The sequence below is a fragment of the Eurosta solidaginis genome, chromosome 2, assembly GCF_040869045.1.
Source record: "Eurosta solidaginis isolate ZX-2024a chromosome 2, ASM4086904v1, whole genome shotgun sequence".
NCBI lineage: Eukaryota > Metazoa > Arthropoda > Insecta > Diptera > Tephritidae > Eurosta > Eurosta solidaginis.
In genome coordinates this window covers 289,947,741-289,961,501 of record NC_090320.1, presented here as the reverse complement: position 1 = coordinate 289,961,501, position 13,761 = coordinate 289,947,741, and the positions used below count along the sequence as shown (strand labels likewise).

Here is a 13,761-nt window from a genome sequence, read left to right as displayed (position 1 = left end):
CATTATTGAATGAAAGTCGCTAAAACAGTGTGTGATGAAACCCCAATCTAAAATTTTGTGTTCATTTATTTGCAAACCCGTTTCACAATTTCCATTTGTTTCACTGTTTCCCTTTGTTTCAAATGGAATTTTAAAATGATGTGACGTAAGTTGGCAAACAAACAAAAAATTATTTTTACTTTCAACCTTTGTTTAATTAAGGGCTAAAACTACATTTCCACCGAACCCAAAATTTGTGTTTGTCAACGGTTTAACGCACAATATCTTTGACGGAAATTAATTTTTTTTCGGTTTACTGATACAAAGGGTAAAACGCGTCTTTCCTCTATACCTCCCTCCGTTTTTTAGGCATGGTTTTGGTGAAAACGCAGCATGTACATTAGACTGGCCGCAACTCGTATGGCGAAAAATAAATATTGAAAATCCTGAAATTTTTTCTTCTCAAAACATGAGGTTAGAAGTAAAAAGAAATGGCGTAATTTTTCAGCCCGATGCGATGATGCTAAAATGTGCCTTGTGGAGCTCAAAGTAGGTATAATATATATAAATAATCGTGTTTACTTTATTGCGCTTTAAGCCAATTACACATTGCAATTAGGAAAACAGCTGACAAAGTTTTGTTCTTCTTGTCCATATTTGCAATATAGTCGGTGACATTACATTGTTTTGAAGCTAAAAATTAACTAATGGGTAAAAAAATGAGTTATAAATCGTCAGCGGACATTTCTAAGAAAAGACTACGTTCTGAGCAAGATATATTTTTAGTGGGGAAATGTGAGAGTTTTATTTCTGGGGCCAAGTTGCCATCAGGGAAACAAAATGCGCAATGAAAATATGAGTTTGCAATTCAGTATGAAATTCACGATTGGTGCTACGATTGAATTTTGGAAAAAAGCAAACATCCCCACAATGAAAGAAGACAATTTTATTAAAACATTAAAAGTACTTTACCAGAAATGGAGAAATTTACAAAAAAATTGCAAATTTGCATATGCACAGTATCGCAACAATGAAGCAGACTTTTTGGATAAAATTGAGAACTACATATTCGACTTAGCAGCCCCGAATACCCTGGATATAATAAAAATACAGGAAGATAAAGATTTTTTTTTGCTTCAAAGGAATAAAGGTCGACCAGGTAGTATGTGTAGTGCTGATACTGTATTGGCTAGAAAACAAAAAACGCAAAGAACAACGAATGGAAGAAGAAAGAAAGCGTGTTGAAGAGCATCAAATCCAAGGAAAGTACATTTTAGTTTAAGCTTGCAGGTTTTTTTTTTTTAATTTTAAGTCACTTTCATATATCTAGCTGCTGAAAATACTAACGCTTTTGGAAGCACTTTCCCCGAAGACAGTGATATGGAATGTGTGCCTGGTGAAGAAAATGTGCCTACTGATATAATTGATAGTGAAAATACTGACATTAGATTAGAACTAACAAAACCAAATCGCGGAAAAATTAATTTCATTGATGATAGAATGCTTGCGAGTATGGACAAATGTAGGCGCTCTACAAGAGATGCCATGCATTTGGTGAGTGCAACGATTTCCGCCTTCGTAAACAAACTGCAAGAAGTTAATGGTGGAAAATTGCCGATAAAAATGGAAGATTTAGTCCTCAATCGAACCACAGTACATTCGATGAGAAAGAATTTTCGTCGCAGACCAGCAGAAGAGATTATTGATGGATTCAATGTAAGCTTCTTCCAGAAATCAGTGGCACCGAAAGAAAGGATCGATTGTCTCTCGTTGTAACGGGGCAAAACATGGAGAAATTGCTAGGTATACCTTAAATGGAAAATTCAAAGGGAGAGACTATATCTGCAGAAATTTATAATTTTTTGTGCGCATGGAAACTCGAAGAATTAGTGGAAATTATATCATTTGATACAACGGCTGCTAATACTGGACTTAATAATGGAGCTGCTTCCCTGCTTGAAAAAAGAATAGGCCGCACTCTACTTTTCTTCCCATGTCGTCATCATATTAGCGAGCTGTTAGTAAAAGCAGTGTTTCAGTTGAATTTTGGTAAATCATCAGCCCCGGGTGTTCCACTTTCCAATCGTTTTTTCTAGTTACTGGAAAAATATTAACCCTAAATCCTTCAAAAGTGGAATATCGGACGTAGAAGTTCGGCGAGTCTTAACAATAGCAGAAATAGATACTTTTAAGAATTTCTGCTCAACTACGTTAAATAAACACCACATTCGTGCTGATTATAAGGAGCTGTTGCAACTATTCTACTCTTTGTTGGGGAAGACGTACCAAGTTTTTCACAAGTTCGGTCACCTGGCGCAACATCGCACGCAAGTTTTATGTCGAAGTGTCTGTATTGTTACAAAATTTTTCTGTTTCGCAACCAATTCAAATTAACAACTTCAGATAAAAAGAGTCTACGAAGCATTTGTATTGTTCCGTATTGGTTTCGTTGTGTAGATCCAATAGCTGCTCCATATAATGACCTAAGGCTGATTCAAGATTCGATTGCCTATTTTGATAAAAAAAGTTTCCAATGCTTTATTACAAAAAATAAAAAATCATTTATGGTACTTGTCGGAAGAAGCTGTTGGCCTTTAATTTTTTGATGAAAAAATTCCCTTGCATATTCAGCAAAAAATGGTAAAAGCAATTAATAAAGAAAACCAAGATGACAATGCTGTTCCAAAACGAATTACCGCAACAATGCCCGATATACTTCTCTATGGCAGCAAGGATATAAGTAATTTTCTTTCACCAAGAACTAAAGTATTCTACACACATTTAGGAATAGAAACAAGTTTTTTGCAATCGGATCCTTCCACATGGCAAGAGAGAGAAGATTATAAGGCAGGAAAAGGAATTTGTCAACATTTAACTGTAGTCAATGACGCAGCTGAGAGAGCATTGAAATTGATCACCGTCTTCAATCGATCAGTGACTTATAATGAAGAAGATAAACAGTACTTACTGCAAGTTGTTGAGCACTACAGGCAAAGTTATCCATCTTGCACCAAATCGTCTCTCATTCAATAAGTAATCAACTTTTATTTCTTTTGGAAATAGTACTATATACTAATAAAAAGAACAGTGAATTAAAACAAACGTTTTGTTACACTTCTTTAACTTGTTCTTTTGTCGTTTTAAAAACAATTTGAACGAACTTCAAAAAAGTGAAAAATGACACTAAAAATCGTAAAAATGGTAATTTTCTTGAAGCTCTACGTAATATGGCTTTCACAAGGCACACATAACCTCATATTTTAAGATGAAAAAATTAAAGGTTTTCCAAAAAAAAAAAATTTACGGCCAGTCTAATGTACATACATATATTGAAAAAAATACGAAGATTTAATTTAATTTCCAAATTTTATTGCCTAAGTCACATTTTTTTTACTTACAACTTTTGATTTGATTGACTAATGTATAATACACGAAACACTTCAAAGAATGTCATCTGTAGAGTTAGGCACTTTTAATATGTGTCGACCCATATATTAAAAAAAGAAAATATACTACTTTCAAAATAGTACTGATAAATCTGTTGTCTGTTGACAATACTTAGAAAGTTAAGACTCTGCCAGCATTTTCTTTCGCGCATGTTATTTATTCGATATGACAACTCAGAAGAAATAGTCTTATCAGCTTTCGGCAAGAACTGTGCCCCAAAAGCGAAACGACATTTAGATACGAAAGCGGTACAACATTTGGAATATATTTCGATAGGAATAGGAAGTTGCTAACACGATAAGACGAAAAGTATCGAGGAAGAAAGTATATCTGTATCACGAAAGTTATACGCAGAACTGATAGAAATCTATGAAGCCATTTGGGTGGCAAAGAGAGATACTTTCGCCAATGTCTTATCAAAGCTGGGTTAACAGGAAGCGCTTCTGGGAAGTCAAGTAAACCAAAAATGCAAATAAATTCGTTTGCCATAAATGAAAGTGCAAAAGTGTGTTCCTGCAAATGCATAAACTAGAGAAAAATTTTGGATTTTGCTTAACAATTTAAATATTTGCAAAAAATCTCTGTTTGGACCATTCGCCATATAAATTATTGAAACGAAGGAAAATTCAAATTATATCACCGTAGTAACAGCAAAACTTATCGAATTAGTTACTTCCTGGTGATAGACGATAAAATTATGTAATAATATCTGGCAGGCAAACTTTGAAAAGGCATACGAAGATATGTTTTTCAACCGACTGCAGAAATTAACTACCGATTTGATAACGTGGCCGAATCGATCCCTCGTTATTTTTAAATTTATAGCGTCTTCTTTTCTGAAATAAATTGTTGCCTAAGTAAATGTTAAAGCCTTAATAGAGTTATTATTACCCCAGAAAATTTTCAACATTTATAGTGCACTAGCCGACCCGGCAGACGTTGTTCTGCCCTAAATTTGGTCTATCTGCATACAACTTAATAAGTGTTTTCCGTCTAATTCTGCCTCCCCCCTCTTATATTTTTCTTAATCATTTTATTCATCCCTCCGTTTTTTTCGATTCATCTATCTCTATTTCGTCTCACTCTATCTCTTTCTCAGTCTCCTTCTCCTTCCCTCTTTTCTCTTCTCTCAAGTTCTTCTCATTCTTCTTCATCCCTTATTGCCAGTCATAGAGGGTGGTATGTATTTTGTTCCAGTCCTATTCCGAGTCCCAGTTCCACTCCGAGTCTCAATCTCAGTCCTAGTCCTAATCCCAGTCCCAGTCCGTCTGTTCCCGGAAGAAAGGATCGTAAATACTAATCCAGGCAAACTAATCCACCAAATTTCAGGCAAATCGAATAGGAAGTACATATGTACAAAATGCTTATTTATCAGTTTTGCCAGGTTTATGCGACTAAATCGAATATGACAATGGAAACTACTTTAAAGCTTTCAGCAACAGCTTTCATTTCATATCCGTATTACACACACATTGTAGGGGTATCCGGGTCCACGTTTTGGCCTCTATCTCAAGACCCTAGCCACACAGCGATATAAAAATTACTCTGTACTAAAGCACACATCAACAGCTTTCATTTCCTATCCATATTACACACACCTTCTAGGCGTATCCGGGTCCACGTTTTGGCATATATTTCGAGACCCTAGTCACCAATAGGTATGAAAACTACTCTGTACTAAAGCATTAATCAACAGCTTTCATTTGATATCCATTTTGTATAAACACATCCATGGGGTGCCCGGGTCTACGTTTTGGAATTTGATTTTTATATATATGGATAGAAAGAACATTTAAACTCACCATATTCACTCATATTAATAGAGTATGTGTGGAACTTAAGAGTGAATTGAGGGTTTCACAGAGTTTCATTGCCACACCGCCATTTTATACAGGGTGAAAGTGTAACGCATTTGCGTTGCGAGCAGGCAAAAATTTTCACAAAAGAACGAAATACCCCGTAAAGGCGTTGCCAGTTTTTTAGAATAGAACAACAACCTTTGCGCGGCGTACAAAAAGCGTAACACTTTAGCCAGAAAAGAAAACGCTACTAGTTTGAGTGTGAGCGCATTGAATGTAGCCAGTAGCCTATCAGTAAGTACTGCAAATTATAAATCGCGCTCAATTAGATTATGTTAGGTTGAACTGGCTGGTCCGCGAAGAAATAGATTGACTTAATGAGTCCAAAGTGTTACCATAGCATTTGTTTAAAGAAAACTGAAAAACCCTATTTAAAAACAGGACCTTACAAAATAACCCCGTCATTTTGGTAAAGCTTTCGCTGACCTGTGCCACTAGCTGTTTCTAGATGTGATTTAAATACAGGATTAATTAAAAAAAAGGATGTGTATATTTCTCTAAATTTAAACCAAAAGGACATATAGCAGTATGTCCTTTACTAATATATCGATTTGAATCATAAAATATATTTTAATTTACAATACAATTTTTTTTTTGAAACGATAACATTAAATATAGTTACTTACATAACAAACTGTTGTTCCAGCATTCCTCTTAGTATTATCTTGAAAATCACAAAGATCAAATATCACTTACGTCTTTGACACTAAAACTGATAATGTGATATTAAAATTTTTCACACCTTTTATACTTGAATTTTATGCCGATTTTTTCAGCGAAAATTCCACACAAACACAAAACACATTATACCATTCCAAATAAAACAAGTAAGGACGGGACTGTCTTCGGCTGTGCCGAAGACTTCATACCTTTCATGAATGGAGCTGAACAACAACCTTATCCCGTTCGTAATCTCCAAATAATCGGATGTATAAGGTAAGAAATAAATAGTGAACAGATGTACATACCTAAACGATTTTTAAAATAAATATAAAACAAAAAATGGTAAAAAACCATCTTATCTGAACGATCGGTTGTATGGGATATATATTATATATAGCTCCGATCGAAATAATTTTTACAGGAAATTTTCTATGATATATTAGAATATATATCACCAATTTTAACGTTTTTATATTGGAAATTAAGGGACAAATTGCCAAAAATCTTTCTATCTGAACGATCGGTTGTATGGGATATATACTATATATAGCTCCGATAAAAGTGTCTTTTTCAGAAAATCTTTTATGATATATTAGAATATATATCACCGAGTTTCTCGTTTATACTTTCTAAATTGCGGCAGAAATGACCAAAATCGTCTTATCTGTACGGTCGGTTGTATGGGAGATATATGTTATAGTGGTCCAATCCTACCGGATCCGACAAGTGTCTAATATAATACAAAAGTACATCCTTGTGCCAAATTTCATTGAGATATCTCAACATTTGAGGGACTAGTTTGCGTTCAAACAGACAGACGGACGGACGGACAGACGGACATGGCTATATCAACTCAGTTCGTCGCCCTGATCAATTCGGTATACTTAATGGTGAGTCTATCTTCTATATTTCTCAACGTTACAAACATCGGACCAAAGTTAATATACCATTTCATGTTCATGAGAGGTATAGAAACAAAAACAATAAGTAGCCTAAGTTCGGGTAACATTGTATATACCCTACAGAAAAAAAGAGAGACAATCACGCAGAGCGACAGTTTCGCAATAGGTTTAGTCCGTCACTTTTTTCTAAGATAAGGAAATTTCTATTTTACATACTCGCGTCTCTGTTATGTGCATTTCCTAACACAGTGTAAAACAAGTAAGCTTTTTGGCCAATTTTCGTGTATTCACAAAAGACGGTTTGTTCTACAAAATTGTCAAATTTATCGATTTAATCTTTGGTTAGTCACCATTGTGAAAACATAAGTGTCAGTCTAGTAGCTATCCGGCGGATGAAATCTAGCTTAACAGGAGATAGTAAAATGGCCCTTAATGATTACCTCCGAACTGCTGATAATCGGGTGCATATCGGGAGAGTGGGTAGCCGCACTTGTATCAACAGCGCTGAAGTCTGAACAATACGGATTTAAATTAATTAATGCAAAGTTTGCGACTATTTCAGAACCACCTAGCACTGAACCAATTAGGCGCTTTAAAAAATTCTACACTGAACTTTCGAACGCGTCGTTAACTAATTCAATCGCAGGTGGATTGAAATAGGCGCAGACTTTGATTAATTTATTTCAATATATATACGTAACTCGAACCTAAGCGCTATTGGTACAATTGTGAGCACTAAATATCCCGTTCTTCATCCGATTTGTACCCGTTCAGCACCGTTCGTTTTTTCTACTGGGTATTCATTTTTGTTCTAAAACTTATTGATTTTTATGATTCAATAACACACAATGCTACTCTGGTTTCCTTAAAGTGCTTTGAAAACGCAATTATAAGCTTCAAAAATAAATTATTCACCTTTAAGAGACACGTATTGTTTAATTTATCTTATTCGTACACTTTTTTGCATGTATTGAAAATGAGCCAAGCAAGCAGAACATAAAAAGTTCTAAAAGTGAAAAAATTTATCTCCATCTCTTTTATCTATAAATATAAGCAGACACGGCTGACGTTGTTCTGCCCTAACTTTGATCTCTCTAACCCCCTTTTTCTTGTCATTTTATTCACTCCTCCCTCTGCCTTTCTCTTTCTACGCATCTCTTTCTCCCACTCCGTCTTTTCTGATATATCTTAGTCTAACTCCTTCTCCCTCCATCCCTTATTCCCAGTCCTAGTTCCACTTGGAGTCCCAGTCTCTCTCCTGGACCCAGTCGGTCCCTGGTCCGATTCCCGGAAAAAGTCTCGTAAATACTAATCCAGGCAAAGGGCTGCCTCAATACCTAATTTCAGGAAAATCGAACCGCGAATAGTATTTGTTTGAAAATATCTTTCCCGGGTCCCCTTTCCGGGAAGGGAAAGGGTTGCCATGAAGCGACACTGCAAACGTTATCAGAATCGGAGAGTGATTTCGGATAGATGAAATATATAGATAGATTAAATCTCCTTGGTGCACAAACAATACAAAAATAAAATAATTTAAAAAAAAATGTTTTAAGTTAAACGGTTTTATTGAAAACAATACTTACATGAAGTAATAATAATACTAAAAGCTAGAAAATAATTGGGTAGGTCGTACGTACTAGTCATAACACTCCTCATCAATCTAGGGCATTGATCAGACAATTAAATAAAAGGATTTGGTCCGTGAAATTTCTAAAAATGTGAGCCGTAGCATAACCTAATTCAGTTGGTCTTATTTATGACCATCAATAGAAATTTGACGCGTCTAACCCTTTTATTTAATTGTCTCATCAACGCCCTAGTTTGGTCAGGAGTGTGATGACTAGTACCTAGGGCCTACCTAAATATTTTCTAGCTTTTAGTATTATTATTACTTCATGTAAGTATTGTTTTCAATAAAACCGTTTAACTAAACATTTTTTTTTAATTATTTTATTTTCAAGTGTTTAGTCTTTATTTCATTGCCTATTATTTCTCATTATATTTCGCTCATTTAGTGACTCATTATTACAACGACTCTTACTTGACAATTTGTTACAATCTAGGTAAAAAAAAAAATCTAGGTGCTCAATACATAATCCTTCCGAAGACTTTACTCGACTCTGCGCCACATATGCTTGTCCCTCCTCGAACTCCAAAGTATTTTGATGTCACTTCTACAGGACTGTTCGTAATATTTGTTCCAAATATGTGCCAATTGGGACCACAAATACGATTTTTTTTTGGATATCTCGATCCTTGCGCCAGCTAGTGGCGATTTTTCTCATAGGTCGCTTTCTATTCATGTATTATGTGTTCCAAATATGAGCCAAATCGGACCACGAATACGATTTTTTTGAATATTACGATCCATGCGCCATCTATGGGTCTTTTCTTGTTGTTGTTGTTGTTGTTGTAAACCTCCAGGCCATCCCTCCCTCCCCACCCCCAAGTTCCATTAGGAGCTTGGGGTCGCCAGAGCCTCGTCTGTTAGTGAAACGGGATTCGCCGCTCGAAGGTGAGGTTGACAATTGGGTTGGAGAAGCTATATATTGCGCTACACAACCCCTTGAATCCCCCCTTTCTTGTTACTGCATTATCATCGGGTTCTGAACTATATTCCAAGCTTGAAGCTTTTAGCTTATCTGGAAGTTACTTAAATTTTAATTACAAAATTCGTGCCGGCCAGCCGTCCACCCTGTAAAGTCAAGCTAAATAAAACCGTTTAATAATTAAAAACGATAATGCAGTTCCTTATCGGTGCTATTTAAAGATCTCGTTGGGTATCTATTATCGAATTGTGTAACATCTACTCGTAAAGACGGCTGTGAAAGGATGGGATTTCTCGGTTCTCAATGCCTTAGTATCTACGGCTTACATTTGTTAAGTTAATATACCTAATTCATTCGTACAGTAAAGGATTTAGTTATAAACATGAAAGAGATCAGTCGAAGGATACAAAAAAATTAAAGAATGTCCCGAAACGCTTTCAACTTTAGTCACTGACCTTAAAACTTTTTTGCTATGGGTTCATTGGGAAATATGTTGTTCTTTTTAAGGTATTATTTTTCTAGTTTTTGCCATTTGTTTATACAAAGCAAACAAAGCACATCAATTAAGGTTTCAATTATGAGGTTTTAAAATTAATCACCAATTTACTTGAACAAAAAAAACTGTTTTTAAGATATTTTTCACCTGTTCAAAAGCAAACTAAGAAGTATTTCTTGGAAAATAAATAAAGTGACATTTAACCTGCAGAAGTTCTCACCTCTGCTCAATATTCAAATCCTTTGCAAATGACTAAATCAACGTTATAACAATCTATAGCTTGGTCGAATTTGACCACTAATTTGGTCAAAACAATAAAAACGGCTTGTCATACAACGTCAAAAGCGATAATTAAATTGGATGCAAATTATGGGCAACTTTTCTTTTGGAGTTGCTTATCAAATTTACACACGGCGACTCTTTTTATACTCAGCTAAGCAGAGCTCACAGAGTATATTAATTTTATTCGCATAACGTTACCCCGCAACGGCATAAACTAATCGAGATAGTGAGGTATATTGGAACGATTTTCCGTCATCCCTTGTCAAATTTGGTTTCGAGACAACACGGTTTCAGCGTTGTGCCTTCATCAGTGTTGATTTTCGTTCTGATCTGTTGTTGCCATTTGTCCTGTATTTATAGTTCGTAGGTACATGAGCAGGTATTGTCAAAATTGATGCTTGTGTATATTTAGTTATGTGTATGTGCTGTGTGCTCATTCAGGACCGAGGGTGGTTTTTACTGATCGATTTGTGTGGCTTACTGAGCCAGGTAAAAGTTCGTAACTTTAGTCGTTGGACCTTCTTTGTGGGTTTGTTGTTTTGGTGCGTTGTTTTGTGTTTATTTGTTGTTGTGTGTTTGTCTGTAGATATAGACTTCTATATATCAAAATTATCTGGGCGAAAAAAGAAATTCATTTAGCCATGTCCGCAAACACGATAACTTGAGTAAATGTTGAGGTATCTTAACGAAATTTGGTATGTAAGTTCCTGGGCACTCATCTCACATCGCTATTTAAAATGAACGAAATTAATTAAGAAAATAAAGAAAATAATTAACAACGCTTCGAAAATATTTCAGGGGTGATTTAAAAAAAAAAAAAAGTATAAAGAAATGCGTTTAAATTGAACCAAATTTTCATATTTAAAAAAAAAATTTAATAACGAATTGATAGCTGAAGAAGGATAGCAAAGGAAAGTTGCTCCACCTTTTAGTATTATCATTTTGTCTCCAAAGCTCTCAGCTGAGTATGCACTGTTCGGTTACACCCGAACTTAGCCTTCCTTACTTGTTTTTAAGTTATTATTTTTCTAGTCCATTTGTTTATACAAAGCAAACAAAGCACATTAATTAAGCTTCCAAGTATGAGGTTTTAAAATTAATCACTTATTTATTTGAACGAAAAAAAACAGTTTTTAAGATATTTTTCACCTGTTCAAAAGTAAACAAAGAAGTATTTCTTGGAAAATAATTAAAGTGGCATTTAATCTGCAGAAATTCTCACCTTTTCCCAACAAATTAGCGCTATAACAATCTATAGCTTGGTTTACACTTGGACAATTTTAGTGAAATCAATAAAAACGGCTTGTCATACAACATCAAGAGCGATTGGATGCTGATTATCGGCAACTTCTCTCTTGGAGTTGCTTATTATATTTACACATGGCGATTCCTTTTAAGCAACAGCAAGACATTTCATTTCATTAAAAAAAATAGTTTAAAACAAGTAAGGAAGTCTAAGTTCGTGTGAAACCGAACATTACATACCCAGCTGTACACTTGAAATGTTGTTGTTGTTCGTTTTGTGTGCTTAATAGTGTTACAAAGCTGTGCAATAATACATATACATATGGTTCTATTCTGAACTAATTTTCGTTTAAAAGAAGCAAAAACGATACAAAGCCTAACACCAATGACCTTGAGCGGGTAATAATGCACTTTTCCTCAAGATATGGGGATTACCTTATTGTTTATTTCAAAATAAAGATATAAAGAACAATAAAAACACAATTGGTACAAAACTATTTTTCGCTAAGATTTAACTTATTATTTTTGCCTACGACCCTTTTTAAAGTCATTTATGTTTATAAAAGTGGGCGCGGTCCTTAACCAATCTTACCTATTTTTACTAGAAATATCTCCTGCTATAAAGAAAATATGTGTATCTAATTCTGTTAAGATATGTAAATTTTTCATCGAGTTATGGCCCCCGAAACATTGAAAATTGCTTAGACAAAAAAGGGGCGTGCCACACACATTTTCAAAAATTTTAGTGTTTTCCAATTTAATGTTATAATTCAATTTAGAAGGAAATATTCTATTGATACAAAGCTCTTTTTCGCTTATATATAGCTTATTATATTCGTCCACGACCCTTTCAAAAATCTTTTATATAAAGTGGGCGTGGTCCTTAACCGATTTCGTTAATTTTTCTTCAAAGCAATCCCTATAGTAAAGGCAACCTTACTGCCGAATTTTGTTACGATAGTTTTAACGATTTTTATTTATGATTAATAATATTTGTAAAATTGATTTAATCACAAGTGGGCGGTGCCACGCCCATTTTAAACATTTTTTATCAAGAGTCTCAATATCAGCGCACACGTCAAAGTTCAACATTCTAGGTGTATAATTTACTAAATAATCACGTTTTTGTGTTTTCCAAAATTTTATATATTTAAAAGTGGGCGTGGTTATCATCCGATTTCGCTCATTTTCAATACCAATCTACTCTGGGTCCAGATAAGCTCGTGTACCAAATTTGGTATATCTCATCATTTACTCAAGTATCGTGTGAACAGACAGACGGACGGACATGGCTCAATCAAATTTTTTTTCGATATTGATGATTTTGATATATGGAAGTCTGTATCTATCACGATTCCTTTATACCTGTACAACCAACCGATATCCAATCAAAGTTATAATACCTTGTGTACAAGTACAGCTGGGTATAAGTAATGTATGTTAAAATCAACTCCAGTAATGATATGGTGCAACAAAATACAAAAATAAAATAAAATTTCAAAATGGGCATGGCTCCGCCCTTTTCGAGTCGAAGGCAGTTCAAAAGGTTTGCTGCGAGAAACCCTCGATTCTGCAACCGGTACGAGGAGGAAGAAGCGTCGAATGGTAGAATGAAGAGGCAACGTTCGACGGAAGGCGACAAGACTGCTTTCAAGAGGCAGAAAGGACCCAGTCCCAGAGCCGCGAGGCAGGGCACTCGCATAGACAAGACAAGTAGGCCCAAAGCTGTAAGACAGATGAACCCCAATAGCGAGGTAACAACTACCTCGAAAGCTGCGAGTCAGAGGGAAGTTCCAACGACGGAAGTAGGAGATAAGCCAAAAGGGAGATAACGGTAAGACTCGGGGTGAAAAAGGGAGTTAACGCTAAGACTCCGGCTTTCTCGGAGGTGTCATAGGGAGTTAACTTAAAAACTCCGGCTTTTCCCGAGCAGATGATTGCTGTGGCAAAGCAGTCACTGAATGTGGCGCTGGTTGATCGTAACAGCCCTTTCGGACAGATGACTACTGAAAGGTGGATATCCGTAGAAAAGGAGCTTATTATCTGAATGCTTAAGATGATGCGGAAACAACCAAGTAAGCCCCTTCCAACCTTTTATTTGGGTGGGGGGGGGGGGGGTATAATGGTGTGAAGATGAGAGCGTGCGACAACACCGCGAGCTTGCGGAGGCTGGAGGAAGTGGTTCCAAACCTCCAAAGGCTGGGCACGAACGCGCGGTTTGAGGTGGTGAATAAAGCGCAAATCCTTACGGTGCCAAAAGTTAAGATATGGATACCATGCGTGATGAAGTCGGATGATACACGGCCACTTCTGCAGAATCAGAATCCGAACTTACCGAC

At 35.7% G+C, this 13,761-nt stretch overlaps 1 protein-coding gene across 1 annotated transcript in view; it reads right to left on the bottom strand.

The window, feature by feature from the left end:
- LOC137241148 (uncharacterized) overlaps positions 1-6,041 on the bottom strand; it is a 30,717-nt gene extending 24,676 nt beyond the window's left edge. The window contains exon 1 of the mRNA XM_067768444.1: positions 5,912-6,041. Coding sequence (XP_067624545.1) covers positions 5,912-5,934 — 23 coding nt within the window. The 5' untranslated portion in view covers positions 5,935-6,041. The remainder of the gene's footprint in view (positions 1-5,911) is intronic.
- Between the last annotated feature and the right edge of the window lie 7,720 nt (positions 6,042-13,761).